The sequence below is a fragment of the Ilyonectria robusta genome, assembly GCF_021365365.1.
Source record: "Ilyonectria robusta strain PMI_751 chromosome Unknown BGZ61scaffold_1, whole genome shotgun sequence".
In the NCBI taxonomy this organism is placed as follows: Eukaryota; Fungi; Ascomycota; class Sordariomycetes; order Hypocreales; family Nectriaceae; genus Ilyonectria; species Ilyonectria robusta.
The window spans coordinates 2040631-2068574 of NW_025764435.1; the positions used below are offsets into that span (position 1 = coordinate 2040631).

The following is a 27944-nucleotide window of genomic DNA, read 5'->3' on the forward strand; positions in this document are numbered from 1 at the left end:
GTCAACAAATATCCGTAAACTCCGAATATAATAACAGTCCAAACACAACAAGTCTAAATCCGAAACAAACGGAACTCAATGGCTCTTCTCTGCACTTATGACGTACACGAGATCTATCAATTTCCCGCTTTCAACCTCAACTCTCACGCTCCCAGGATATACCTTACAAGATCTCACCACCCTTGTCAGGCCTCTCGGCATCCTCCGACACCCATTGAGGCATTATAATTTTTCGCCACATCCAACACTTTGAGCTTAGTACGCAATTCTCAATGGGTTGAAATCATTGTTTAATAAAACCAGCGAGGTGGGTTGATGACCTGCTGTCACGAACGCGAACAGAATCAACCAGGAACACAATCCACACAGTACCTTCTCCTTCTCTTGACATCCAAGTCACTGCAGTCTTGCTCTTCCCTAGACCATTTAAGCCTTCTCGGTGGCCCCAGGGAGCTCTCGCTCGATCAGGTCCAGCTTGCCCTTGTCCTTGGCCTCCTGCACAGCCGCCACCTCGGCCTCCAGACGCGAGCCACCCTTCTTAGTCTTCCAAGCTGGCACAGCACCCTTTCTGAAAAGCTCCTCCACCTCTTCAATGGTCTTGCCACAGGTCTCGGGGTAACTATTCACGTATTAGTCAGAAACATTTTCAGTCATTGAGGAACGAGAATCACCAACGTAAACCAGGCTTGCACAGCAGCTGCCAAACAGAGAACTCCGAAAACAATAAAAATGTTTCCTTTGATGTTGAGGAATGTGAGTGGAGTGAACATTCCTTGAGATATTAGATTCTAAATATGATGTAGTTGATGTTACAGAACGTACCAAGAGCGAAGTTGAAGAGCCAGTTGGCCTCGGCGGCTAGGGCCATACCTGTGGCGCGAGTTCTAGTGGACTAAACCTCAGCAGCGTAAATCCAAGCAACTGGGGCAAGAGTCAAAGCGTAAATGATAATCAGGAGGTAGCTGAAGGCAATAACAGTATTGGCGGGAGACCTAGTGACGCGAATGACCACGTTGGCGTTTCCGCCGACACCTCCGGGAACATCCTCTCCGTAGGCACTCAGCATGCCAACGACGACAAATTGATATAGACCCATAGTGATGGAGCCCTAGACTGGGAGTGAACGTCGTCCAGTCTTGTCAATAAAAAAGAACTGACGGTCGTGACGACGATGAACAAAGCGTACTAGACTCCAGCTGTGATGAGGTTAATATTTCCCGTGGGATTGGCCATCTAGAACACATACGGTATAGTCTAAGCAAAGATATTAGCATCATCATGGCTAAGTGGTTTGAGCATTATGCAGTCAACTATGCTTTGTGAGTGCCTCTAATTATACTTGGGAGCTGTCTAGGGTAAGGTGCATGTGGGGCCGGGCGGGTGTGGCCCGGGGAGGCGGGGAAGTGGGGTCAAAGGTTATTTGGTGGGGGATACTGGGCAGTGGGTCACTATCTAGACGACTACAAAAGAGGGCCAGCCACAACTAGTGAGTAAAGCGACAAACAGACAATTTACCAGCAGAGCGGCCAGAAATCAAAACCGAACAAGAACGGTCAAAACCGAAGAAGAAAATCAAGCACTTACAAACCATGACGTTCGCTCCACTCAGTTGCTGCCAGGCCTGGACCGACAATCCAGCCATGGTTCGCTTCCACATGCCGTTCTTGATGAACTTGCGCCAGCCTTTGCCAGACTCTCGTTCACTGGCCAGGGTCTCGGAGATCTCACGCCACTCAGCAACGGCCAGGACATCGTGAATGTCGCCTTTGACCTGGATATAGGCGAGGGTGTGGATAGCCTCCTGGTCACGGCCGACCTTGGCGAGCCATCGGGGGGGGGGGGGGGGTGGGGGGGGGTCGAGGGAGGACAGGAAGGCCAAGCATAAGGAAGACGCAGGGGATGAATTGAGTTCCCCATGCAGTTCTAAACGATGCAGTACCCTCAATGTAGCCGCAGCCGATAAAGCACCTAAGTCTCTAGCTAACCTAGAGTCTCTCTCATATTGACGGGCTAGACATACATGATGAGAATACCCCATTCGATAGCTAGCTGCAGAATAATACTGATGCGTCCGCGGCGCTCCTAAAACGAGGTGAGCAATTGGTCTATGGGAAAGAAGGGAAGTGGTACGAACGCGCTTGGCAATCTCGGCAAGATAGGCGGGGACCTGAGAAGATGTGATGCTAACACAGACACCGTTGAGGATACGGCCAGCGACGAGGGATCCGAAACCATTGGTGGCAACCTGAACTGCAGTGCCGATCAACCACCAAAAGCACGCAAAAATAATACCAGGGTGACGTCGTCAGCAAATATGCTTAAATTTAAGCATGGGGGAAGAACGGTATACCTGTCACGTCGACCCCACTTATCAGAGATGGGGCCTGCGATCAAAGAACCCAGAACGGATCCAGTAGCTAGGGCGGAGCCGATGGCACCTTGCTTGACACCGCTGGGGTTGTCAAAGCAGTCGATGTATTGTTCGGTGGTGACAATGGTTGCCATGGAAGAAATATCGAATCCGAAAAGCATGCCTCCCACGGTGGCCACCATGGCCATGAAGTAGGTGTTTGCTGAAACTTGGTGTGTTAGTGACGCGGTCTGTGTGCGTGGGAGCAGCACCGGCGGGACTGACTGATCTTGAGAAGCTTCGCCATGGTGGGCTAAGATACTATGGGGAGCAATTAGACAACAAAACAAAGAAAAGGGCCTGTCTAAGGTGCCCAGGGGATGAGGAGTGACGAGTTTTGAGGAGGAGAATGGAGAATGGAGACCAGAAAGAAGCCCTGGGAACGCTCAGGATATATGTGTCGATCTGTGGTCCCTGTCCAGGCCTCGCAGGTCGCAGCTTTGTTGCTCGCCCCCCCAGTTCCCCTCGTTTCCCCAGGTCGCCAGGCCACCGTGATCCGCTAGCGGCTAGTCATTAAGGTGACGGGGCCCTCATGGTTTGCGCCGGGGGAGGGATGTCCCCAGTCGCCTACGACACACTACGTAGATGGAGAGCTCTGGCCGAGATCCAGATCGGTCGTTGTGGGTGTCCTTTAGGAGGGAGGCAGGGCAGGGATCAACACGCCGAGAGTACCAAGCACGACGACGATAGGTGTGCAAAAGACGACCCTGCAGGTTTTCGCGTGAAGGCGGCACCGATTAACGTGGTTTGATCGTGTCAGTGTTCCAAGGCCTCGTGGCACCGGTCGAGTTTCCGTGGTTGCGTCCTCCGTGTAGCATCGCAGGATGGGCATCTGGAACCGGACAAAGGCGGTCTTGGGCTTGGGCTTGGCGGCTCTTGGAGGATGGCACGCAACGGTCTGGCAAATGCTGTTGGAAGAGCTGTTGGAACGATGGCGTCGGGCCGAATTAGGCACAGCCGGTTGGTGCGCATTTGGAGGGCATGGATATGGATGGTTGCGAAGCCCTTGGCTCCTTGCGAACAGGCTTTTAATGACAATGTGGGGGAGGGGGCCGTGGATTAAGGTCAGGGCCGCTTTCTGGGGTTGTCGGGGATTAGAAAGCGAAAATACAGGCCCTAGAACGGAAATGGGACGACTGGCCGCTTGTTTCCTTTTTTGCCAGAGGCCGTGCTGCGAAGCCGTGGGCTGTGTTGCGCGTAGATGACGATATCTTGGTGGGTGAGGATGCGCAAAGACAGGGAAGTTCTAACATGGGGGCTGCAGTAGCTCGTCGGCAAGATGGCCGAGGGTGTCTCGTAGCGTCCTTCTCGAACGCCTTCTATCAGCCTCTCAGGCAGATGTAGCATGGAATATTAAAATCGAGCATGCGGCCTTTTACCTCTATTCCGACGTGTGAAAGGGTAAATGTGGTGATTACGGGCGCTGGCGTGAGCGCCAGCATGGGCATAGATGGACGCCCACGATGCGACTTAAGCGACCTAGGGAGTTGCAGCTGGTGTTCATCCCTGATAGCGCTCTGGGGGTGGAGGGGCTTTAGATGTAAGCAGGCCTCGCCACGGTATATCGTCAACTTGGGCATTGGGGATTATTTGCGCCTCAATAATTCGTTTGTTAGTCTACCTGCCCTGCATCCGCCCTAAGACTGCTCTGCATCTCCTCCGCACCCTGTCTTGTTGTGCTTTTCCCGAGCCTAAAACCTGATGGTTCCGGCGGGTCGATCCCTGCTTCTCAGCGGCTGCTGCTCCCCGATAGGAAATAGAGAGCAACGTCGATTAACCAACAATGTCCATAAGGTCAACTTACAGGGTCGTCTTATGGGGTCAACTTGCGGAACCTTTCCTGCTCTAACCTCCCTTACATAGCGCCTACCTTATTTTGTACCTTAGTTGGCACTTCATCCCCCCTCCCCGGACCATTACCAAGTCATATGATCAACGCGCCTCCACCAAGCGACACATGATCCTCCTCATCTTCCTGACCTCAAACACGCCCGCAACCCGCCATGCGGCGAAAAGCGGTCGACACATAGATGGGGCACCTTAGCAGTTGCAGTAAATCTTAAATATTTCATTTGACGACCGCTTCTAAAAGCCCGGTCTCTCTGTTGGTTGGTCCCTGTTTGAAGCACCCATCTATTGGAGGCGTGTGATGCTTCCGTCTCGCCAACTTGCGATCGTCACTGCCCCCTTGCCTTCTCCATGCCAAGCACAGTCAGTAGTATTGATGGAAATCTGCTCTCTGGCGGCCTCCATCCATGCTGCCGTCCCTCCCAGTCAACTCTGCGATCGCTCTTTTAACTGACGTAACCCTCCGACGCAGAGTCATGCCACCCGATCTGACCAAGTATACGTGCGTGCGTGTGCAAAACACCATCACCACCACGTGGCCTGACGATCCAGAAAAGAACCGAGGTATGTTTTGTCTGGGGCAGTTGGCACACGAATAATAGTGCCACCTCCGCGCATCCTCAATTACGCCGTGCCCAGAGTTCCAGGACGCGGCAGTTGGTCAGGCCCAAACGACATTGGCAGAAGCTTCAATGTGAATCAGTCATACGGTCAAGAGTACGAGATCGAAGTATGGGAGAAACTAACCTGCTTGAATCTGAGGACGACGTAGTCTTCGTTCTTGTCAAACATGAGGATGGGAGTGTCCAACGAGCAGAACTCTCGAATACTACATCACCATGACCACGGCCACAATCAGCAACCCCTTCTTCGGATCGCGAGACCATCGACGAATACACATTCAACCAGACAGACCAAAAGACGATGACAAAGGCAAGGAAAGGAAGAGAAAACTCACAACTGCCTGCACATCCCGCAAGGACTCGCCGGCGGCGAAATGTCCGTCGCCACGGCCAAGGCCTTGAAATCTCGGAAGCCACCTGTTACGGCCGTCCCGAGAGCCACGCGCTCCGCACACGTCCCCACGGGGTAGCTCGCGTTCTCGACGTTGGCGCCGCTGATGAAGCTCCCGTCGCTCGCCAGAAGCGTCGCGCCCACCCGGAACTGGCTGTACACGCAGTACGCCGTCGCCTTGGCCGCCGTCGCCCGCCGCCGCAGCTCCGCAAACTCCGTCTCGGTCAGCCCGTACGCCGCGCACGTCTCGGCCGTCTTCGCCGCGTCGGCGCCTGAAATGATCTCCGGGGTCTCCATTTCTGTCTTTTGGGGGTTTTCCTCTCAAAGATCGATGTGAAATGGCGGGGAGAGGTTGAGATACGGCTCGTTCCGCCACGTACCTATATACTCTTCCTGTGTCGCTTATCAAAGTATCTCCGCATCGGGCCTCCCCGCGTTGAGCGGGGCCCTCCCCGCCGACATCATCACGATAGCCCATAAGGACAGATACGACAAGTGCGCGGTGTGAACATCGCCACTTAATCTGAGAAGATTAATAGATAGCTCTCTATGGACCTCCCACGAACAAGATATGTGGCCCGGCTTGTCGAGAGCTCCTCTACAATTGCTAGTTTCGAGCTTCCCAGGTACAGCGATTCACATGCCAAACATGCCCCATCGAAAACAGAGTTCTACTAAAAAGGACAGGCCATAAGCTGGAAGATTCTATGAAAAATAGAGTATTGCTATTGTCACAGGCGGTCAGGGACTCTTGGGCTAGCTGGTCGCTAGCAGAGACACCACAGGAGATGAAAAGGGAGGGGGCAGCAGACGGAGGGGAAGAAATATCCCCTTTCCTTTCTTTAAGGATTTTCCTTACAAGCCAGAGAGTCAGAGAGCTCGAAAGACTTTTTTTAGAGTCAATAAATTTTGTTGCCTTCATTTTCGAGAGATTTTATTCGAGTCTATTTCGACTGACGTCACGATCCTTATCCAACCTCAATCTTCCACCCAGTCAAATATCGGGCGGCCGCAGGCCTCATCGAAGCCTTGCCAGCAAAATTCCCTGCAACTAACTCAATTAACTATCTCATTAGATGATTTCCTCTTAAGAGACATAGGCCTCAGATCTATCCGACGATAAATACGTAGTCCGGTGCAGCTTCGGGCTGACCTCGCAAGACGCATATACGACGGTTTTCTGTGTATGTCCAAGGGTAACTTAATGAGTTGGGTGTTAGTTTTCATTCTTTTCTTAAACTGTTTGTATACATACCTATTGCTATTTGCATATATAACTATATTCTTAATCCTACTAAGAATTATAAGATATCCTTCTAGAGCAGTTTAAAAGATAATTCTAAAAAAAAAAAAAAAAAATATTTTTTATAGCGATAATATTTTATTTTATTGGATTCATTAGATTTAATAAAATAAGAAAGACAGGTATTCAGTACCATCTTTAAATACTGTATACACAAAGCAGAAAGGTACCTTAGCTAAGCTGATAGTTTAGAAAGAAGCTTGCACCTATGCGCGAACAGCAATTATCGTGTGGGAAAAGCAATACTCCAGAAAAAAAAACGGAGGAATAGTATCATACAGCATTTGAGCCATGGTTCGTTCCTTGAATCTGAGAGAGGATTGTGGTGGGTATCTCACTAGTTTACGCTTCAGCTGTTCCAAGCAACACATCAATGTGTGAATAGCAGCACTCAATTATTATATGTACCCTGCATTATCGGATGGTATCTCGTATCTAATCGTATTCGCTGGTCCGATATTGCCGTCATGACCATCATTGATCCATTCCGTTCTCCCTCCCCAACGTTCCATCCCCGCGCCCAATCGTAGAACAGCGTAATTAGCCAACTCCGAACTCATCGCTCACACAAATTTGGCCCTGATGGTTCTCAGATATCCCCCTAAAAAAGATCAAGGAAAATGCCGTGCTCTCATGCGTCGTCTTAGCACTAATGTTTTGAGTACACTAGTTGAAGAACCCACAAACGAATATATAATCATCGTCCTCAACGAGGTATATTTGAATATTAGCCTCTAGTAGAACCCGTCGGCTAGGCTTCCTCCTCTGCTTGAGACAGAAGCTACCGTCGGAGTTGACTGGGCGGATCCGCTGGTGTCGCTGGGAGTAGCTGGTTCCACGACCTGACTTCGAATCGAGATTATCCATTCATGCTGAAGCAGCTCGACGGCCGTTGCTCGGTTTCGAGGATCCCGTGCAAAACATCTCTTCAAGAAATCCATGCCCTGAGGGCTTAGCTGTTCCGGTGATGGCAGCTGAGGTGGGTTTCCTTGCGCAATGTTGTACATGATTGCCCACTCGTTGTCAAGGTTGGCCCATGGTCTTCGGCCGGTCGCCATCTCTAGGATAACACAACCAAGAGACCAAATGTCCACGGACCCGGGCTTTCCAGGGTTCTCTCCTTTGATCACTTCGGGCGACATGTACATCGGCGTTCCCGTCATCGACCGATTCGGCTGTGAGCTACCGTGTCCGTCGGCTGCCAACGTACGGCCTTGGCGAGCAATCACCTTGGCGGCGCCGAAATCGACATATTTGATGATGCCGTTATGGTCGAGGAGGATATCTTGAAGTTTGGTTAGCTTGCGAACAGAAACACCCAAAAATTGCTCGGGCTAGCACTCACTTTCTGGCTTAATGTCTCGATGAGCGATGCCACTCTCGTGAAGGTAAACGAGACCCTCGAGCAGCTGGAGAGCGTAAACCATGATGACTTGTTCATCCTCGATTCGTCCATGTTCCAGCAGATTAGACAGTGACCCACCCGAGCAGAACTCCATGAAGATGTAAACTCGGTCTCGGTGAACTTCGATGCCGTAATATGATACCACGTTGGGATGATCTAGGACCTCGAGCACGCCCATTTCCTCTCTAATCTGCTCGGCAATGGTAGGGATTAGTTTAGGATCCTGGAGTCGTATCTCCTTAACCGCCATCAAATGGCCCGTGTCGAGGTTCATTGCCGCGTAGACGTTGCCAAACGTTCCGCCTCCCACAAAGTGGCCCTGTTGCCAGCGCATCGTGACATTTGTCGCAGATGACGACAGGTAGGCCAAGGAACGGTCTACTTCGTTGTTGCCCTCGAGCACCCGTCCCAGTGCCTGTCGTTCAGCCTCCTTGTCTCGACGGAAGTCATCCAGCTTTTCCAGTTCCTCCATGCGTTGCTCCGTGATACATCTGGAGGCTTCCTCGTCGCTCAACATTCTATTCTTGTCGAGTTTCCTGAACTGTCCCACCAGCGCTTCAATCCTGTCTTTCTCGGCTTGAGCAGCCAGGTTCGACCTTGCACCCATGATATCAAAATGGGAAATGAGCAAGGCCATACAGCCCGCAACCTTGGATCGGAGTTTTGCGTACTCATCCTCGCCGAGCGCTATTATATGGCGTCCCAAGGTCATGCCCATGGCGAACTCGAGCGCCAGGACCGCCCAACGAAAGGTCTTCCGGTCCGAGGCCACACAGTCGTCGCAAATAAAGCTCACCCAATCCAGTGCCAGTTTTGTCAGCTTGAGGTTGTTCATCTGGCGCCTGTTGCTATCCATGTAGAGCAATGATCGCTGACCGAATTCTGTCGCAAAGACGAAACAAGTCTGGATGAGCTCTTGACAATCTTTGCCCGCAGCTTGCCTTCGGACAATCTCGACACTGTCCATGAAGGTGTTGGAGAGCTTGTATGCAACTCTCCTCAGCTCAGTCAGTCGCGTGTTGACTTTGTGAATGTTAGATCTTGATTCCTGCACAAGATCGACATGCATGTCGACAGCGTCGAGGAAAGCGCGCCGAGCTTCAGACAAAGCTTGTGGGGCCGAAGCACATAGACGAATGTGCCCGCGCTTCAGATCAACGCTTTGCTCTCGTAGCGGCACGGGAATAACCTCTCCGAACCAATTCAGAGGGTCTTCTGGACGTAGGATGAGTATATATTGCTCTCCTACTTCTCTGATCTGGTCCTTGGACGTAATGGCCATCATGATTTGGATGTCTTCAAGCCTGTGACGAAGCTCCGGGGATGCAATGACATAAATGTTGTCCTGCTCAAGAACACCGCCAGTATCTACCTGGAAGTGTCCCGACGCAACCAGCTGATCGTAAAACTTCTGCATCTCCTCTGGGGGGAATGAAATACTAAAATCCGAAGCGTGCTCGTAGTTGTCGCTCAGCATGCGAGAGAATCGTTGGAGCATTCTCTGCCGAACGCGGACGGAATCGAGACAAGCTTTATATCGCTTGCTCATTTCTGCAGGGCTTTCCTTGGGTTTCACCTGCAACTCCTTCTCAAAGGTTTGACTGAGTCGGTTCAAGGCTTTGAAGGTGAGCGAGCTGAATTGTTCCGCAACCTCGATATGGCCGCGTTGTAGGTGACTGCCAATATCATTGGCAAAGTCCCATTCTTGGAACAAAAGTTCGGCTTCCTTGAAGGTGTTCTTGTTGCCACTAAGCTTCCAGTTGAGCATCTTGAAATAATATTTCAGAGCCTCCAAAACGACCTGGTCAAAGGACTCGTCGATGCAGGGGGGCAGATCCCAACCAGGTTCTGGGTTGGCAATAGAGGTGCATTCCAACTTGATTCGAATGGCGAACTTAAGGAGGAGCTGAAACTGAGCTATCATTTGGTCTTGCATGAGTGGGTTTTGCTGAGCAGATTCCTTAACTCTCCTCGCATAAGCAAGACGTGTCCGGGTAATTTCTTCAATGAGACGCGACGGGAAACTGATCAATGTCAGAAGCTCCTCCAAGTAGGGTGGTAGGTGGCGTTTGCGGAATGGTGCCGAATGTTTGATGAGGGTGTCCTTGGCTTTACTAATGATGGTGGAGATTGGAACAAGCATTCCCTTCTGTGTAGAATGGATGTCATCGTCGTAGAGGGATTGAAGGCCGTCCTCTTTCATCAGCCGATCAAGGAAGGACGTTTCATCGCTGCTGATGCCGTTTACGGCTGGCGAGCGTTGTTTCGTCCGAGTGAAATCCAACTCGTCATTTCCAACCCACTTCTTCAAAATGCCCAGCTCGGTATTGATCATCTCGTTGGTGTTGTACCACGACATAATCGACCCATATGCCTCATTGAACAAGGGCGTATCGGCTGCCTTGTGCTCTGCAGCCAGAGACTGCCAGGAAGGGTAGAGATCCTCGCATTTCTCGATCTTCTCCACCATGTCCTTGACTTGCTCGTATGGAGGTTTCCCGACCTCGCTCTCACCCTTGACCTGGAAGTTTATGATCTCTTCTAGGGTGCGGTCCAGAGTAGAACGGGCTTCCTCAACCATACGTCGCTGAACGGGAACATGCCTGCCACAGACTTTGGAACGAATGCCCAGCCATAGTTCTGATTTATGAGCTGTCTTGCCGACTTGTTGATCTGAGGATCCGATCAGTCGCTTTTTCTCCTGTCGGACGACATCTCCGGTCAAGACTGCCTCCAACATTCCGTGCCACTCGAGCCTTTCGCGGTTTTCTGGATCCTTCAAGTCTTCTTCAGTTGGTTGAAGGTTATCGTCGCCGTAGAACATGATGGTCTCCTGGTCAAATCGATCCTCGAATGGACCTTCGGATGAGGGAGTCTCTCCTTCAGAGTCCGAGTCGTTCCCGTTCATCGTCTGATATGCGAAATATTCGCCAGGGACATCTTGGCGAAGCTTCTGCACGTATGCTCGCTCCTGCGCACGGAACCTGCTATCGGCTTGTCGTGGGCGTGTCTTGGATGACGATCGGATGGATTCGGTAAAAACTGGTGTTGGCTGCGGATAACAGGGCATTCTTGAGGTCGCGGGATTGTATGTGTTCGATGGGGTCCTCGTCGGTCCCAACGGCCGCTGCGGCCAGCTTCCATTGGTGTAGGGAGCAGTCTCATCACCAGCACTGTTACGTTGACTTTTTGTGGTGCCATTACTGCCCGTCCCTGGAGGCAGAGATGTCATCGATCCGGTATGGCTCGCTGTTTCGGCGTATCGAGCGATGCTGCCAATGTCGTCGTAACGCTCGGTGGCGCGTGGGTCGCCATTGGACTCGCCCGAAGCCTCGCGCCGGTGGCTCTTGTTCTTTTCGAGGCGAGCCTCGTCTTCGGTGCCCGAGAAGCGGACAGCTCGCGGCGAGGAGTCGGCCATGGTGACGTCGGATGTCCAGCCAGCGCCGGGGTGGAGGTGGATGCTGAAAGCCACTCAGCGGCGCGTCTGGGCTCAGTCGCGGAAACGGGTGTCGGCGGAAACGGTAGGATAGAGCATGTGGGAGACAGAGGCGCCGATGCTCGAGATGCCAGCTGGCTGATTACGATGGACCGGAGATGGCCATGGGGTGAGGGGGTAACTTATGGAGCTGGAGGGGAGCTCTATTGGAGGATCATGATGGATTGCATGGAGTGGTTGGATCAGGCTCGAGGAACCCCCAGCTGCTTGTGAGCAAGGTAAATTTACGGCAGTGGCGAGGCTTGTGATTGGCCCCCTTCTCTATGGCTCACGCGGATTGGACCGGGTGTGATCATTGCATGTGGCTGTAGTGTGGCGCAGCTCGCCACTGTATTGTGGCTGCCAGTACAGATGAATGTCGATGAACACTTCTCTCTCTTTCCCTGGGAATCATCTCGACTTCTCAGCTTCTCAACCTCTCAAGATCACGAAACGGAAGCTCCGTATCACTAAGAAAATACCGAGGCCTAGTACGCAACACGAACTGTTATTTCTCACTAGGAAGATATGTTGGAGTGAGGTGGCCTTTAAGACAAGATTGGCATCTGCTCACACCTTCTTGAAGCAAAGCTGGAATCAAGGTGACTCGGCATGCCGGCAGCACCCCGGCACTTCCTATGCGGCACAGGTAGGTAACTTAGGTAGGTAGTATTATATCGGCAGTCTTCAAGTCTACCTCCATTGGCTCAAGTGAAGAGCTACCCTGCACCCCCAGCACGCGATGCATGGTGTTTGGAGCTTTGACCTCACTCGTTCGAACTACAACTTAGGCATGTGGGGAGAACGGCATCGGCTATCAGTCTGCATATTGCCCTGGCACTTATTAGCCTGTGTCGACCGGAACCTTATGCATGACCGGTCGAGAATATCGTATCGACCTGCAAATGACCATCATACGAGAACCAACAAGGTAGGTTGACCAGATGCTACGCCCAAGGAGCCAAGGAGAGCAGAGACGGGTAGGCGGGCAGACGGGACTCTTGTTCATGGCGTACTGGCCGTCACTACAATTTCTCGGTTATGGATATATTTGCATCATCAGGATGAACATCGGGATGTGCCGCACCAGAGCATGAGCCATGATAGGAAATGACTTGCGTTAGAGAGACCAAAGCCTGTGACTGCAGCTGCTAGGAAGCATCGAAACCTTTGGAAAATCAATCGGTCCGTTTCCAGTAACAATTGCGAACTCTCATGGAGGATTCTGGGATTCTGCCGTAACCTCGCTAAGCTGCGACTGAGATATCTTGGGCAAAATCAATCGGTCCGTTTCCAGTAACAATTGCGAACTCTCATGGAGGATTCTGGGATTCTGCCGTAACCTCGCTAAGCTGCGACTGAGATATCTTGGGCAAACTCACTCGGAATTTCGCTGGGTAATGTTGAACATTATCTCCCTGTTGCGTTAGACAAAACCCAAATCAAATAGGTTTTGGCATCGGTTACGGAGTACGACTGTCCCGAATTGCCGTGGTCTCGGGAATCGTGGGCCTCGAGTCGGTAAATAGGCCGCAGCGCGCGCGAAGCAGAAGCCACCCTTAATCAAGAGGCTAAGCTAGGTGAAACTCTGGGAGGGCGCTTTGACCCTATATCAATGGCCGATTTTGGTAAGGAGAGGACCAGAAGTGGAAGAACCGGGGACGATTGCCGGGTTCCCAAATGCTTGCCGAACAGGCCTGCGTCTGCGGGAGCGATGCTAACGGGAGGAATGGTTGATCACTCCCGACCACGCCAATATCAGTCATGTTGGGTGTCAATCAGAACACCGACCTCTGTGGTTTTGCACGTGGCCAAGGTGGCCAGTTCCAGAATCAAGCTCACAAAAGGCACGCTAGAGGATTGGAAGCAGCTCGGCGCTGATCAAACAAAGGAGCGAAAACAGCCGACAATGCTAGAGCAATTCATCAGTCCAGATGGGCCTCGACTGGCCCGATTACCAATTCCCCGAGCCGCCCACGGGCCGGATGGAGAAGCTGACATGAGAAGGATCATGTATTCGTACATCGTAGAAGCTCGTAGTCCTTCAATTCGGTTGGCGAAATGCCAAGGACAGGCAATGGACAAGGTACCTCTAACGATTGTACCATGGTTCTTTAGCCCCATCTCGAAACAACACGCGGCCCTAACGCCAATTTGTGCCTAGGCGAGGTCAAGCCAGATGGTGCCCACTCATCGGACAGGGGGTTGATCGAATGGAAGCTTCCGTGGGCTTGAGGAAAGGTTTGCCTCGGTCATGGGTGCGGACTAGTTGCTGACGCCGTCGATGATATCCTGATTTCCGGCCAAGCCAATATCCAACAGTGAAAGCCTAAAAAGCTGCCATAGCATGGTGGACGGACGATTAGGTATGAGACCCACGGCAGTGATTGCAGTAATGCAATTGCTAGCAAACTTGGCGCCATGTCTCGCCGGTCGGGAGCCATCAAACCTGTAACAAACGGCCATCCTGGCACCAGTCCATCACCAACCAAGTCTGGGACGAATCTGCTATCGGGTGATCACCCGGCACCCGCAAACTACTGCACAGTAGAACAGGGGCAGCCCCTTGTAGATGGGCGCATACACTTCAGCTTGTGTGCCCAGATTTGCTTGCTCAGACTTGTTATGTTGCGTGGCGCACGCGTCGTAGGGGAATTTGGACATGCGGGCTGTGCTCGGTGCACATAGCATGATCCGATGTAACTCGACAGTGGCAGCATCCGTCTCAAATGAGTACCTACAGTACTTCAACCATCCTAGACTAGGATTGACGTGCATGCATGCACCGAGATCTTACCAAGATGCTATGCCAGCGTCTAAATCCCGGTTCGGGGCAGAGGGATCACACCCTAGCCAGCAATGCTACGACCTGAAAGCTGACTTAGAGACAGCAGTCGTGCTTGCAGGTGAAACGATGCATCCGGGTATGGAGCATTGGCTCAGCCAAGGCGCGGATCTCCTTCATAGTCGAAGGAGCCATGCGATGCTGGCCGGTTGTGGCTGCATCGAACGATTTGCAAGCCCCGTCTTGGTGCGGCTCTCATGCAGCCGGACCCGCGATTTGTTCCGCTGGCCGCGGGGGTAGGGCCGGCGTTGTATCAACCCACTTGGCGGGTTCCGTACCATGCATATGCGCGAGATACGATGATAAAGCTGCGAGCGTCGATTATCGTGGGTTTCTTTTTTGGCGGCTCCAGGCGATGTGATGCATGTCAAACGGCGGTACCCGTGGCCCCTAGGTCCCCGCCCTGTCCTGGCCGGTGCGTGCGGGGCGCCTCGCTAGGTTGTCCCTGAGCTTTGAGCCCGGAATATCAAGTCGAATGATGGCCGAAGAAGCCCAAGGAGCACGTCCTGCCGTCTTGACTCGGTTCGAGGAGGAGCTGGAGAGTTGTGACTGTGATTCGGGGTTGGTGGCTGGACTGGAACACTGTCCTGGTGTAGGCTACGCCATAGAGCATGGTATCGGATGGCTCGGATAGAAGACTGGGAATCAGCGTCGCAAGACAAATTAAGACCAGAATAGAGAAGACGATGTCGCGTGGGGTCGTGCGGCCAAAGGCCAGGCAAGGGCTGATGGAGCATGGTAGCGGCGTGTGAGGAGCTCTCACATCAGGATAGAAACTGTAGGTACCCGGCCTCGGCTCTGCCCCGGTTGTCACATCTATGTGGAGGCTCACTGGCTCAGAACCTCACCCCGGATTTGGGCTCGAGTGACAGGCTTCGTGTTTGGGGCGGACGCCGCTGGGGACGCATGTCGCGAGTTTCGAGCTGGTGGACCGGGCTGTGTTACGACCTGAGTATTGTCACGTCTTGAGCTTGGACGGGCAGCGACGGAGTGAGTATTCCTGGCGACGGGGTGTTCTTGACGACGGGAGGTGGATGTCCGCTTGGGGAGAGGATTGGTGATCGACGGGCTTGGGCCTGGCCCTGAACACACCAACGCCCAACGGTCGATGACCGGGGGTATGTTGGGGTTGGGAAGCCCGGTGTGTGATTGAGCGAGACGCCCATCTCTCATCTCTTGGGTCGAGAGGAGGATAATAGTGATGCAGTAGTTTGCTTCGTAGACCGTTCCAGTGCCGGGCCTCATATCGGAAGCTTGTAGCCGCCGGCAACAGAGGCGGTGCATTGCTTGGGCCAAGGCTATCCGGAGCTTTCCTACATACCTGTACTGCGCACATACGCACAGAGTGCACGCAAACATGCAAGGATGCACAATGAGTGCAGACTGCACAGTGATCTGAGGGAAAACGTGGCAAGTGGAGGCGTTGAAAAGGTCGTGCTGCAACGTGGGGGAGGCAAGTCGATAATCCCGGTGCAGTCAGCAAAACGCAAGCAAACAAGCGATCCGCGATGGGAAGCAGCTAGTTGCACTTTGGTGCTGGCAACTGCTTCCTGCCCGGAGCAAATTGCAGTTCACGAGCAGGCGAATGGCCAAGGTACGAAGTCAGTCGTACCTGACGCAATCTTCTCCAGTGTTACTCCACCATAACAAACTTGCGAAAAGTTCCAGCTCGGGGATGCACCCCAGGAATCACACAGCCATCGCACAAAGCCCTCAAACCACCACGCCCGCCGCCCTTCCGCTGACAGCACCGTCTCGAATCTCGACCAGTCGACCATTCCGGCCAATCCTGGACAGAACAGGGTATCGGCAACAGGGCATCGGCAACAGGGAAACACGCTACGGGTATGAAGTGGTGGTTGTACCTTTGTGGCACGAAATGCACTCACCAGCGGGTATGAAACTGCATGAGCAAACAAGAGGTTCAGCCTGCAGGCGGGGCCCCAGTGCCCTGCACGCTAATGACCCCTGTATTCGTCTGAAGAACTGCAGAGAGCCCAGAATCGCCAAAGGTTGTCACTGGCGGCCAAAGTTGGAATCGACATGGTGTTAGACAAGTGTTGCAACGAACAGCCCCCGTCCGCACTCCCGGCTTCGCGGAACGCCTAGTCCGGACATACCGTTACATGTACTGCCGGCAATTGTGTTGATGCGCGACCGCAAGGGTCGGGTGAGGATCGCGATGCGACTCTGAGGGTGTGATTTGATGCTCATGCTTGGTGGTAAGTATGCTCGTGAGGCAATTGACACAGCCCTACTGAGCACAATCCAAGGAACGGCGGGCGTTAGGGTCATAGTGACAGGAGGATCGCCAGACAGCTTTCACCGACGCTCACAACGGTTTATGGACAGCGGCACGGGACGGAGGCTAGTGCTGCGTGCTGCTTGTGTGGTGTGCTCCGTAAAGTTCAACGTGCCATGGCCTGCCAGAGCTTGACAAAACCTGCCAAAGCTTGCTGGGGGCCCAAACTCGCCGTTGTGGCGTTTGCCCTCGGATTCGCCGTGGAGCAGAGGGGTGATGGCACCTACTATGTATGATGATATCAACCGCGAGCGGGAAGCATGTCGTTCGCCTCGGATAGGGTGGGTGTTGGAATGCCACCCCACCGAGTTTGAGGTGTTCCCATTGTCGACGCCGTCTGGACGCCGTCTCAACATCCCCGGTCCAGGACTTGTGTCTCCGATGCACCGATGCACCGATACGCCGGTACACACTGTGCAACCTGCAACTTCCCATGGCTTTCCGTCCCCGTCCCCGTCTCCGTCTCCGTCTCCGTCCCCCGTCCCTCAAGGTTAAGTAAAGGATGAAGCAAGGTGAGGCGAGGCGAGGCGAGGCGAGGTGAAAGGGCGGGAATACCGTGGCATCCGACCTGGCCTGTGCTGCTATCACCGGTCCGTGTCCGGTCTCCCAACCGAGACTTCAACACCCATAGCCGTCCATACGGAAGGAGGATTCAGACAGCCGCCGCAGGACGAAGGACATTCAGAGCACAGAGTACTGTGGTGCATGCGGCATGGAACAGGGGTTGAAGCCAAGGCTGCGGGCTGATGGTGCCCTCCAGCGCTGGCGGGCCTCGACATCGATGGTAGACTCGCATTTAGAACCCAAACAAGCCCAGCGTCCAACAAGAATAGCGCCAGAAAGCAGAGCCAAAGCCACCAGGGCATCAGGGCCACCAGGGCCGCCAACAATCCCGGAGCTCCAGCCAGAGCCCGGGCCCCCGCGCGACGTCTGAGGGTACGTCGGCTCCTGGTACCATCACAGCGCTTGCGCTTGGCCCCAGTCGTTCGAGAGTTGGAGGAGGAGCTCAGGAGCCCAGGAGCCCAGGAGCCCAGGAGGCCTAATTTTGCCTCCCCCCACTGGCTCGACTTTGACGAACCCACTCTCTGTCGCCCGTGGGTACCGCTGTCCCAAGCCCGGACCTGGCACGACTGAGCAAACTCGGGAAGACCAGACCAGACCCTGGGTCGCCCAGACACGTTTTCTCTGCCGCCCATCCCCCTCTCATATGGCAGCAACGTCACTGCTCCTTAGACATGGGCCAGGGCGACGATGCTCAACTTACGGCAGCGGCAGCGGCAGTGGGAGCACAGCGTCTCATCTCGGGCACCGTTGCCCTGAGGCCCCGAGGTCCGCATCCTTCACCACCACCTCTCACACCTCACACCTCACTCCGCCATCCTCACGCCTCACGCGTTGTGTTGCACCCCACCCTCCCCCTTCCTTCGCATCATGCTTTTAAGTGTCCGTATTCCCTGATATAGCCTGCCTCCAGCCTGCTTCCTCTCGTCTCCGGTATAAACCCCTCCTCATTCCTCAATCTCCCCCCACGGCAAAGACTTGCCTCTTATACCTTATACACGCCGCCACCCTCGTCGTGCCACAAGGACACTCTCACTTATGCCGAATCTCCGTCGAAGCCCGTCCTATTCATTCAACCCTTCCAAAACACGAGGCATGCTGTCTCAATAGCATTTTTATTTTATTAATTCTCCCATAAATCCCCAATCGCCCCATATCCACGGCCCTTTTTCGTCCTGAGTCTGCTCGTCCCCTAGTGTAGACATCCTCGAGGCCGCACTTTGCCCCACTCCGCCCTACAACCAAGCATTTGGTGAGCTTGCCCGTTCCGGAAAGTGGCCAGCCACAACACCATTTCCAGTCTAACAAGTTAGCCAGTCCCTATCCATACCTACTTCAGTGCATTTCAACAACAGAAACCATGTGCGATTTCACCAAAAACTACTACATCTACACATCCTGTGTGGATCCTGGGACTCACTTCTGCAAGACCTCCACCGATGGAAACCGAAAGCAATCCTGCCCGAAAGGCCCCCATGAGCGCTACATCGTGATTCCTGAGAGCTGCCCGTTGTGCTGTGGCTGAGCTAGGCTCGGGAATTTTAGGCTGTATGGCGGCCGCTCTCCTGTTGGGCTCGACAAGAACTTGCACTTTTTCAGCCTGTTCTCCTTCCTTTGGGGTGCAACCATGGCAATCCTGAACCACAGAGTCTTAGCTGGGCTGGGCTATCTCATTTGGCATTGCGGTATTCCCTGGTTATCTTCCGAGCAGATACCATGAGGGCTACCCCGATTTTGGGGTTGGCTTAGGGAATGCCTTCATCCTTCCGGTCGGTCCGCTTGAATCTCGGCGGGATCCCCAAGCGAGAAAAGGTTGGTGAATACGGTGGCCCCTGGCCGAGCACATCGTGGGCCGTGTGATTGTTGGAGAGGGGGTTCTGGAGAATAGGTTACACGGGGTGTGGATCGATTGTCCAGGGCGCCACGCGGAGAGTTCAAGCTGCAGCTTTGACCTCTCTTCAGAAAGCCCATGGGAGGGGGCTTGCGGTCCTCACCGTTTTCGTCCCGCTCGGACACTACCCACCTTGTGGGCAGGCAATAATTTTTTTCTTTACTTTGACAAGATGATGGGTGTAAAATAGGGCATTCTACTGGGTTTGGGCGACATTGCGGCATTGCGGCATTTCAAAAGGTTTATGTTGATACATTCATACCCAACGGCGGGCGTTAGGGAGTATTCTTGCGCGTCGATCGACGGACTTTCCGGAGGAGGAAAAGCTAGGGATCATTGCATCAATTGATCTGAAACAACTCCCCAGACCTGACGCGTGATAAGCCGAGCCAATGTCACTTGGTGCGTTGACTGACGTCTAAAGTCCTGACTCTCCATGACCTCGTAAGTACGTAGTAACACGTTAGACGTTAGTGGGTCTAGTTCTCGTACGATGTATTCGGTCGGGACTGTGCCTGCTGTGATTCCTCAATCGCTCCGCGTCGACGTCAAGCAGCTGTCAGAGTTGCGTGTGCGCAGAAGCAGCGCGGGGCCGGGCCCGTAGACGGTCCGTGGCCGGTGGCGATGGGTTGAGATTGGATGGGATGGGGTCCATATCAGCACCTCCAATATACCCTCCCTCGAAGTATGACAGCTCGCGAACCTCCCCCGCAGGACTCCACCACCTTGGCCGACGATGTTCGACTACCGATGGTTTGAGACAAGAGACAACAGCCCGGATGGCACAGCCGCGCAGCGTCGGAGATGACCGGCGCAGAAGAGGGCTTTCCGATACCGAATGCAGTGGAGATTTCTGCTGTTCCTCTGTCTGCCCAAGGCGTCGGCCCAATTTCGAGAGGCGGCAAGTTGAGCGCCGCTCGGTGAAGCGCCAAACCGGCTGGAGAAGTAGCCCCCGAAACTCAAAACCACAATGTGGTCCGTTGACGAAGCCCCATGTACGAAGCAGATCTCGCCCAGGACCCCTGTCGGCATTTCCAACACAGCCTCCCACGCTGGCCGGCCCCCATGGGGTTTCAGCTGTCAAACCGTCACGGTGACACTCTTATTCTGAGTTCTCGAGGTTGGGCGGCACTGTTCGGTCTTGGCAATCGCCGCTGGGGGCGTAGGAGTCTCGCGAACAATTACACCGAGAGACAGTGGGGGGGTTTACATAGGCCCAAGCATGACGTGGACGTTAGTAATATGGCGATCGACGCCCCGTCGCCGTGGACGGGCTTGGACGCGGTTGAGCAGACGTACATCGGGTTGGCACGTGGACGCCCTTCAACGCCCAACATCCGGGGGCTGAGACAATGATTCTGCAGCCCAAGACGGAAATAGGCTTGACAGCTGGGTCAGCCATTAGGATGATGTCCCGGTATCAAGTCTAGACCCGGATGGACATGTGTGTTTCTGGAACACGCAAAGAAGAAAGCTGGGCTTTAGGGCTTACTTCACAGGGCGTTTGAGCTTCTGTGTTGTGTTAATCCTGGAGGTGAGGTCGCGGGTGGCGGGTGGTGATTGGTTCGCGTCACGAAGGAAGTGAACGACCACCTGCCGCAGTAATGACACAGAGGCTGATTGGGCGGCGTCTGAGCAATGTGAGGACAGGTCAAGGCTGGCGCGTGTCTGTGGCTCTTCCAAGACCAAGGCGATGAGGCCAAGTGACAGTTGTTCACAGAAGCCCAGGCCCCCCTGGTTGGTTGGCTGACCGGGCTTTATGCTGGATCAAACTGCCATTACCCGCGGTCCCGGAGACCCGGCCTTGACTTGGCGGAAGGCAGCGCTTGCCGCAACACTCCGCACCGAGGCTCGGCGGCGGGCGGTGTGGGCATGACAAATTCGGCCGAGAAAGTGGGCAATTGCGGCAACGGGGCCCGGACATGAGTGGAGCCGACTCCAGATATCTGGGGCCCCGCTTTTGCCGAGGCTTCTTACCTCAGCTCATGTGGGAGGCTGGAAGCTCGGCAGAAACGTCAACGTAAGACAACCACGGCATCCAAGATTTGCGACGACGTTTTAATTCCTACAACATCTGATCTTCAGTAGACTCTTATCGCATAGATTTATTCCTGTAACGTAACAACAACTCCGCCTCAGTTACGACCATGTCTGTGCCGGAGTCCAAGTATCTGAGCCCCGTGTGGCGGGATGGAATATTCGGTCAGTCTCTGCGGTCCCCCTGCAACTTTGATGGTAGAATCTAGTCCGCTGACCTCGTGTGTGAAATGAAGACGGTCGCGTCGTCTTCGTGACGGGCGGCGCAGGCACCATCTGCAGCATGCAGACGAGAGCGCTGGTCCGGTTGGGTGCAAATGCTTGCATCATCGGGAGGAGCGTGGAGAAGACCGAGGCAGTGGCCAAGGACATTGCCACGGTGAGGGCCGGCGCAAAGGTCCTGGGCATAGGAGGCTGTGACGTCCGCAAAGTATGAAGACCCTCGCGATGGAAGACTTGAGTCTGTACTGATGTGGCGGCCCCCGCTTAGGTTGAGAGCCTGCAAGCTGCAGCAGACCGATGCGCGCAGGAACTGGGAGGCATCGACTTTGTCATGTAGGGAACACCCTTGAAAGCGACAGGCTGTGATGAAACCTTGCTAACGCATCGATGACAGTGCGGGAGCTGCAGGCAACTTTATCGCCCCCATCGAAGGCCTGAGCTCCAACGCCTTCAAGACCGTCATGGAGATTGACGTACTGGGCACGTTCAACACGATCAAGGCGACCATGCCGCACCTCCTGCGCAGCTCCAACCCGCGCATCATCTACGTGTCGGCTACGTTCCACTACACCGGGATGCCGCTGCAGGCGCACGTGTCGGCGGCCAAGTCGGCCGTGGACTCGCTCATGGGCAGCGTGGCCCTCGAGTACGGCCCGCGCGGCGTCACGAGCAACGTCATCGCCCCCGGCGGCATCGCGGACACGGAGGGCCTCGCACGGCTGGGCAGCGGCGCTGCCGCCGAGCAGGCCGAGTACGCCAAGGGCATCCCGTCTGGGCGAGTGGGCACGGTGAGGGACGTGGCGGACGCGACAGTGTTCCTGTTCAGCGACGCCGGCAGCTACGTCAACGGGCAGACGCTACCGGTAGACGGAGCAGCATGGCGACGGCAGGGAGCTATCAGCGTGGGCGTTGACAAGGAGATGGTGTATCCCGATTTCCTGCTCAAGGGGCAGATCTCGCAGCATCTCAGGGATCCCCGCAAGGAGGGCGGCAACGGCAAGCCTAAGTTGTGATATTGGAAAGCCAAAACTCAACCAATAACAGGATTCGGTTTCATGGTCTAGTTGGTTATGGCATCTCGCTCACACCGAGAAGGTCTCCGGTTCGAGCCCGGGTGAAACCAATCTTTTTTTGCACTTTTTGTGCTTGTGGTGGATGCTGTGGATGTTACGTGGGAATGCTTTTTTGTTAGTGCGCCGTGATGGGTCAGGATGCCGAGGTCGGGGTGTGGTGGAGCTGCGACTAGAGAATTCCGGGAAAGATAAACATGGGTCGGGGCTTTCGAGCACGGGTATCGTCTTATATCGCGGGTGAGTTGGTCAGACTCACCCGGGCTCTGGGCTGCCGGAGATGCGTGAATCGCATATGGAGAGTAGACACAGAATCGATAGACACACTTGCGTGCCGTGTTCCGAGTCCGCGGAGTCGCTTGATCGTGGAGCCCAAAACATCTCCGTACTGGGAAAGGTGACAATGCAATCGTTGATAGGGATTTTCTTGAAGATCCCAGCCGGTCCCTTGCAGGCATTTTATGTAATTTGGTTTGTGTCGTGAAGCCGAGGGTTTCGACCTCATGTCAGCTTGTTCAAGCCATTGATTGACAGACCCGGCGTGTCGTACACAGGGCGTCATTCTCTTGTTCAAGCACTCGCCACAACTAACAACCATAACCGGCTCAAAGATGCCGACTGCTCGCACCACGGCAACCTAAACGCAGATAGAATTGGGAATAAAAGTCGGCCACTCAGGCTACCCCAGTGTCGCATCGCAGCCAGTCGGTGTGAGTGGGTTGCGGCTCCCGGCCGTCGTCCCATTGGGCCGCCCGCCCAAATCCTCCGGCTGGGCATCCAACGGAGCGGGAATGGGAGCAGGCGGCCGGCCGAGGAGGGCCTGTCCATGGTGGCCGACGGCCGTAGGGCAGAATGGGGCAGGAATCCCGGCCAGCTTCGAGTGGGCTATCAGGGCAGAACCCAGACTGATCCGTCTGCATGGCGCTGGATGAATCGGCCCGTCGGTGGCCTTTTGGGGACTGTTGCAGCTGCGGTTCCCCAGGCTGGGCGGGTTCGCATTAGCGGCCGCTGTTGGCAAGCTACAGATTTACCTCCCCATTCAAGCTCCGAGATGTACGGCGCGTCCCGTCATAGGTACGTAGAAGACAGCTTCTCGCAGCGGGAGGACCAGAGAAAATATAACTCACAATCCTCTGTCACGGAGATTGGCGGCATCTTCCATGGCGCTACGTAGATGCTCGCGCCCATCGCCGGCCGGTGGCGAGCATCTCTCCCACTTGTTGAATCACGCTGCAGCTCCCCCTGCTGCGTGCTGCTACGTGCTGCGGGGCGATATCCTACGGGCGGGCGGGGTCATAGTTGAGTGTGAGTGTGAGGGTGGACTCTATCTCCATATCCGAAGGAACTTTCTTTCTAGTGCAGAGTAGTCAAGGGTGTGATCTGCAATCGTAAGTCGTGGTGGTGCTTCCTGACTGGCCTGATCCGTCTAGTTATCCGAGCTGAGCACCCATCTCGTGGCAAGCCGTCAACTGCATTCTGCACCATGCCCCGGCGGGGAATGGATCATCTCAAGGGACAAGGGCCGTCGTGTTGAACTGGGGCTTGCTTCTATATAACTCGGGGGTTGCCCCGCTGCCTTTCTCTGCTATTACCTGCAGCTCTATCCTGGTCTGTTCTGCTCTGCTCTGGTGGATATTTCACATTGTGAGCTGAAGCTTCAGAGGTGTTCGGCCTATAGCAGCATCAACACCAACAACCGCCGCAATGCAGTCCAAGCTCTCCCTCCTGCTCGCCCTCACCTCCCTCTCCCTCACCACCGCCGAGGAGGTCCTAGGCCTCTACGTCTTCCACCGCCATGGCGACCGCACCGCCAAAGCCTGGAAGCCCGTCAACTTGACGGCCCTCGGCGCCGACCAGGTCTACTCCTCCGGGTCCTTCTACCGCAAGCGCTACATCGACAGCGCCGCCGATAGCAAGGTCCAAGGCGTCAGCTCAGACACGGCTGTGCTCTCGCAGATTGCTGTCACCGCTCCCGTCGACAACGTCCTGCAGAACTCTGCCCTCGTTTTCCTCCAGGGCCTGTACCCTCCCACTGGCCACGTCGAATTGCTCGCCAATGGCTCCCGTGTCGAGGCGCCCTTTGCGGGATACCAGTATATCCCCGTCAACTCCATCGATAACGCCGCAAGCGCCCAAGATTCTGAGAACAGCGCCTGGCTTCAGGGGAACAGCGGATGTACCAACGCCGAAGTCAGCTCCAACGACTACTTGTCCTCCTCCGAGTATAGCAGTGCCTATGACAGCTCCATCGCGTTTTACACCAAGCTGCTGCCTGTCATTAACGGCACCTACACCAAGGACGAGGCCAACTTCAAGAACGGCTATTCTAGTACGACCAACCCCCTTCTCTTCAATCTCATATCTTCACACTGACACTGCCCCTCTAGTTTTCGATCTCATCAATGTGGCTCAAATCCACAATACCTCGATCCAATCGGATAATCTTCTCACCGAGTCCACCGTAGATGAGCTCTACAACCTTGCCTCCATCCATGAATGGAACCTCGCCTACAACAGCAGCGCCCCCGTCCGTTCCATCGCTGGCTCCGTCCTTGCGGGCCAGATCCTCGAGGCCCTAACGCCCCTTGCTGAACGCAAGGCGGGCAACCCCAAGCTCAACATCCAGTTCGGCGCCTACGGCACCTTCATGGCCTTCTTTGGTCTCGCCAAGCTGTACAAGGCCCATACGGACTTCATGGGCATCTGCAACTATGCCTCATCTATGGTCTTTGAGCTCGTCACTAACGCTACCAACCCGACCACCGACGACGTGAGCGTTCGCTTCTACTTCTCCAACGGCACCGCCGCCGAGAACGAGCCAACCCTGTTCCCCCTCTTCGGCCAGGACAAGACGACTCTCTCGTGGGACGACTTCAAGACTGGCATGACTGATTTCGCCATTGAGGATACGGATCACTGGTGCAAGCTTTGCGGCAACACCGACAGCACCTGCTCCGCCTCCAACAGCACTAGCAGCAGCAACAGCGACGATGCTTCCTCGCAATCCTCCGACGACTCTGGCAACGGAATCTCCAAGCCTGTTGCCGGCGTCATTGGCGCTCTCGTCACCCTGGCTGTGATATTGGGACTCCAGGCCGCCGCCCTCCTGTTTGGTGGCCTACGCTTGGTCAAGAAGTCGAGTCTGGCTCCAGCTGAATCCGCCGCCAGTGGTGTGAAGGCATGAATTAGAGAGCCGATGATGGAAATGGGGCGAGACAACATGCAAGCATAGTTGAATGTCTTGGTTGGCACGACATGGAGAACAAGTAACTCGAAATATGAATCATGAATTATTCCAGGGATGATAGCTCTTCTTCTTCCACAAATCCCATTAATTTCCAACCTGGATGAGATATCCCTTCTAAATACGCCATTCAAATAAAAGCCCACTAATATTAGTAATAAGACCCCATTCGCCAATGTCTTATATGCTGCCTTTGCCAGCCATTACAATAGAAACACTATATGAGATACGGAATATTCGAGGCCAAGACCATGCGATGAGACATCATCGAAGATGCGTGAGAGCAAGAAGATCATGGCGATGGTAAAATGCTCGTACTCGCTTGCCATATATGTCTGCATTATATCAGTTCACGTTCAAGAGAAGATCGTACGGGACTCGGGACTTACACATGGGAACGCTCAACAAGCAGACCGCGACTTGGATCGACGCGATGGCTAACAGCGTGGGCCTGATACCTCCTTGGATGATCCAGTCGTACGCGTAGAACGTTAGGACGAAGCTGAAGAAGTTCTTGAAGATGATCATGATGGTGAACCCTTCGATGGTCAAGTCACCTAAACACCAGAGTTAGCTATATGCCCAAATGCACATCTGACAGAATGAGTAACGTACGGTAGGCGTCGACAATGTAGAGCGAGCTGGCTACAGCGCCAATCACCATCCCCGCCACCTCGAAACCGAAAAACACGAGGGGGACATGATATGTAAACTTCCCAGAGATGACTTCGCCGGCAGTCAACCCAAAACCATACAAGCCGATGCCGCCAATAATCATCATAGGGAACACCATGAGGATGCGAAACTCGGGCTCATAAATGCCCTTGTTGAGCCGAGTCAGGTATTTGACGCTCGAGTCGGCAAGCAGGCCTGCAATAGCGAAGCCACATAGTGCTCCAACGAAGGCGCCTGTGTATGTGTATCCAGCCATGACCTCACCCCAGTAATAAGGAGGGCCAATGAATATCGCCGCCACGATAACACCGATAAAGACAGTCCATCCGATCATGGTACCCTGGATCAGACAACCCCAGATAAATGCGGGATGGGTAAGCAGGGGAAACGGTCTGAGTAGGAGAACCCAGTACCGTTCGTCTGTCTTCCGTCCGTCAAATAGCGAGAGCGACTCGACAAAACTCTTCTTGGGGGTGTTGGCGTTGCCGATGGGCTGAAGGGCACTGGATGTCGGGAAAAGAACAAAACCGCGGGACGGCTCGCTGCTTCGCTCTGGACTCGACGAGTCTGGGTGCCTTGGCGACGATTCTTGTTTCGATTCCTCTGCAACGGTGGTATCGGTGTTGAGGATTGCGGCGCGCCGGTATGTTGTCTCAGGACAGAAGAAGAAGACTGCCAATAAAGTAGGGGCCAGGAAGATGGACACGAAGAAGAACGTCCAGTTCCAACCTAAGGATTCGGTAATCTTTCCAACCAAGATGGGAGTGAAGAATGCACCACCGAAGATGGCTAGGTTGGTGAATGCCATTCGAACACCTCGCTGGTGAACAAAGTAGAGGTCGCCAACGGCAGCATTGAGTAAACTCTCAAAGGGAGCACATCCCACACCCTGGACGACCCTCGCTCCGATAAAGCTACCATAGTCGGTACCGACCTTGCCAGCCCATGCGCTGGATGCAATGATAATGCATATGCCGAGGAGGAAGAGATGCCGCTTGCCCCAAATACGACCAGAGGGGACAAAGAAGATGGCACCGGCGCCAGCCCCGAGGAGAAAGTAGCCGGTCAGAAGAGCGACCTGGGTGAAGTCTCGAGAGAAGAGTAGCGAGATGGTGATGGTGTTGGCGGCGAGGATTGGACCCAATGCGGTAGCAAGGATACCGGCGAAGCAAAGGGTAAAGGTAATGAGATCACGTCTCCATAGCGGCCAATTCAGCGGGTCGTTGGGGTCATCGGAGGGCTGGGGGATCTAAGAAAGATGTGAGCGGGCCGAGTATGTCGAATGGGTTGCACATAACTGGCTGCAAGAGAGGGGGACGGCACGGGTGGGACGTACGAGGATGATGGGCTGTTTGCCGCTGGTATCACACTTGAGGCCTACATGGTCACTAGTGGCGAGTTGAGGACGGGACGGATCATCGAAATACTGAGTCGTGCCTTGGCATTGTCAGTCCCGTCGATCTCCTACGCATGTCCGATGGCCCAGATAGCCACCGAACCGAATTGATCCAGGACCGTGGAGAAGGACATTCGGAGTGGGGTGCTATGGAGCGCGGGGAGGGAGAAATGGATCCTTACCGGGGACATGCTCAACTCCCTTGACATCGAGGATGCCGAAGGGCATCTTGGCGAGGTTTGACTG

The 27944-nt window shown here is 54.3% G+C and overlaps 11 protein-coding genes and 1 non-coding gene across 12 annotated transcripts; 8 read left to right on the top strand and 4 right to left on the bottom strand.

Moving 5' to 3' along the window:
* Positions 1–69: 69 nt before the first annotated feature.
* BGZ61DRAFT_543500 (major facilitator superfamily domain-containing protein) lies at positions 70–2559 on the bottom strand (the record flags this gene model as incomplete). The annotated part of the gene is made up of 8 exons (XM_046255249.1): positions 70–619; positions 676–772; positions 823–892; positions 923–1108; positions 1589–1764; positions 1817–1968; positions 2064–2245; positions 2293–2559. 8 exons carry the CDS (start codon positions 2557–2559, stop codon positions 427–429), a joined length of 1323 nt encoding a protein of 440 aa, XP_046112159.1. The 3' UTR covers positions 70–426.
* A 2323-nt stretch (positions 2560–4882) lies between these two features.
* Positions 4883–5569, bottom strand: BGZ61DRAFT_470823 (cytidine deaminase-like protein; the record flags this gene model as incomplete). The annotated part of the gene is made up of 3 exons (XM_046248135.1): positions 4883–4945; positions 5006–5087; positions 5217–5569. The coding sequence occupies 3 exons, from the start codon at positions 5567–5569 to the stop codon at positions 4883–4885; spliced, it is 498 nt and encodes a 165-aa protein (XP_046112160.1).
* A 1377-nt stretch (positions 5570–6946) lies between these two features.
* On the bottom strand, positions 6947–11664 carry BGZ61DRAFT_408031 (uncharacterized protein). Its single transcript, XM_046243186.1, has 2 exons — positions 7921–11664; positions 6947–7860 (listed from the first exon to the last, which is right to left on the bottom strand). Exons 1-2 carry the CDS (start codon positions 11396–11398, stop codon positions 7310–7312), a joined length of 4029 nt encoding a protein of 1342 aa, XP_046112161.1. The 5' UTR covers positions 11399–11664; the 3' UTR covers positions 6947–7309.
* A 975-nt stretch (positions 11665–12639) lies between these two features.
* BGZ61DRAFT_14472 (uncharacterized protein) lies at positions 12640–13669 on the top strand. Its single transcript, XM_046237312.1, has one exon. The coding sequence runs from the start codon at positions 13071–13073 to the stop codon at positions 13617–13619; it is 549 nt and encodes a 182-aa protein (XP_046112162.1). The 5' UTR covers positions 12640–13070; the 3' UTR covers positions 13620–13669.
* A 350-nt stretch (positions 13670–14019) lies between these two features.
* On the top strand, positions 14020–14637 carry BGZ61DRAFT_14464 (uncharacterized protein). The gene has a single exon (XM_046237311.1). The coding sequence runs from the start codon at positions 14118–14120 to the stop codon at positions 14538–14540; it is 423 nt and encodes a 140-aa protein (XP_046112163.1). The 5' UTR covers positions 14020–14117; the 3' UTR covers positions 14541–14637.
* A 1299-nt stretch (positions 14638–15936) lies between these two features.
* On the top strand, positions 15937–16591 carry BGZ61DRAFT_438206 (uncharacterized protein). The gene has a single exon (XM_046244215.1). It carries the CDS (start codon positions 15976–15978, stop codon positions 16351–16353), a length of 378 nt encoding a protein of 125 aa, XP_046112164.1. The 5' UTR covers positions 15937–15975; the 3' UTR covers positions 16354–16591.
* A 1546-nt stretch (positions 16592–18137) lies between these two features.
* Positions 18138–18706, top strand: BGZ61DRAFT_14487 (uncharacterized protein). The gene is made up of 2 exons (XM_046237314.1): positions 18138–18415; positions 18481–18706. The coding sequence occupies exon 2, from the start codon at positions 18524–18526 to the stop codon at positions 18686–18688; it is 165 nt and encodes a 54-aa protein (XP_046112165.1). The 5' UTR covers positions 18138–18415; positions 18481–18523; the 3' UTR covers positions 18689–18706.
* Positions 18707–19608: 902 nt separating this feature from the next.
* On the top strand, positions 19609–20408 carry BGZ61DRAFT_438209 (uncharacterized protein). Its single transcript, XM_046244216.1, has one exon. The coding sequence runs from the start codon at positions 19699–19701 to the stop codon at positions 20149–20151; it is 453 nt and encodes a 150-aa protein (XP_046112166.1). The 5' UTR covers positions 19609–19698; the 3' UTR covers positions 20152–20408.
* Positions 20409–21073: 665 nt separating this feature from the next.
* Positions 21074–22804, top strand: BGZ61DRAFT_438213 (uncharacterized protein). Its single transcript, XM_046244217.1, has 4 exons — positions 21074–21256; positions 21328–21521; positions 21582–21646; positions 21708–22804. The coding sequence occupies exons 1-4, from the start codon at positions 21202–21204 to the stop codon at positions 22324–22326; spliced, it is 933 nt and encodes a 310-aa protein (XP_046112167.1). The 5' UTR covers positions 21074–21201; the 3' UTR covers positions 22327–22804.
* Positions 22363–22436, top strand: BGZ61DRAFT_t8. The gene has a single exon. It is a non-coding gene; the product is annotated as a tRNA-Val (tRNA).
* Positions 22805–24087: 1283 nt separating the features above from the next.
* Positions 24088–25567, top strand: BGZ61DRAFT_338142 (histidine phosphatase superfamily; the record flags this gene model as incomplete). Its single annotated transcript, XM_046239100.1, has 2 exons — positions 24088–24712; positions 24771–25567. 2 exons carry the CDS (start codon positions 24088–24090, stop codon positions 25565–25567), a joined length of 1422 nt encoding a protein of 473 aa, XP_046112168.1.
* A 324-nt stretch (positions 25568–25891) lies between these two features.
* BGZ61DRAFT_337790 (major facilitator superfamily domain-containing protein) lies at positions 25892–27926 on the bottom strand (the record flags this gene model as incomplete). Its single annotated transcript, XM_046239074.1, has 5 exons — positions 25892–25962; positions 26017–26184; positions 26243–27551; positions 27639–27739; positions 27881–27926. The coding sequence occupies 5 exons, from the start codon at positions 27924–27926 to the stop codon at positions 25892–25894; spliced, it is 1695 nt and encodes a 564-aa protein (XP_046112169.1).
* Between the last annotated feature and the right edge of the window lie 18 nt (positions 27927–27944).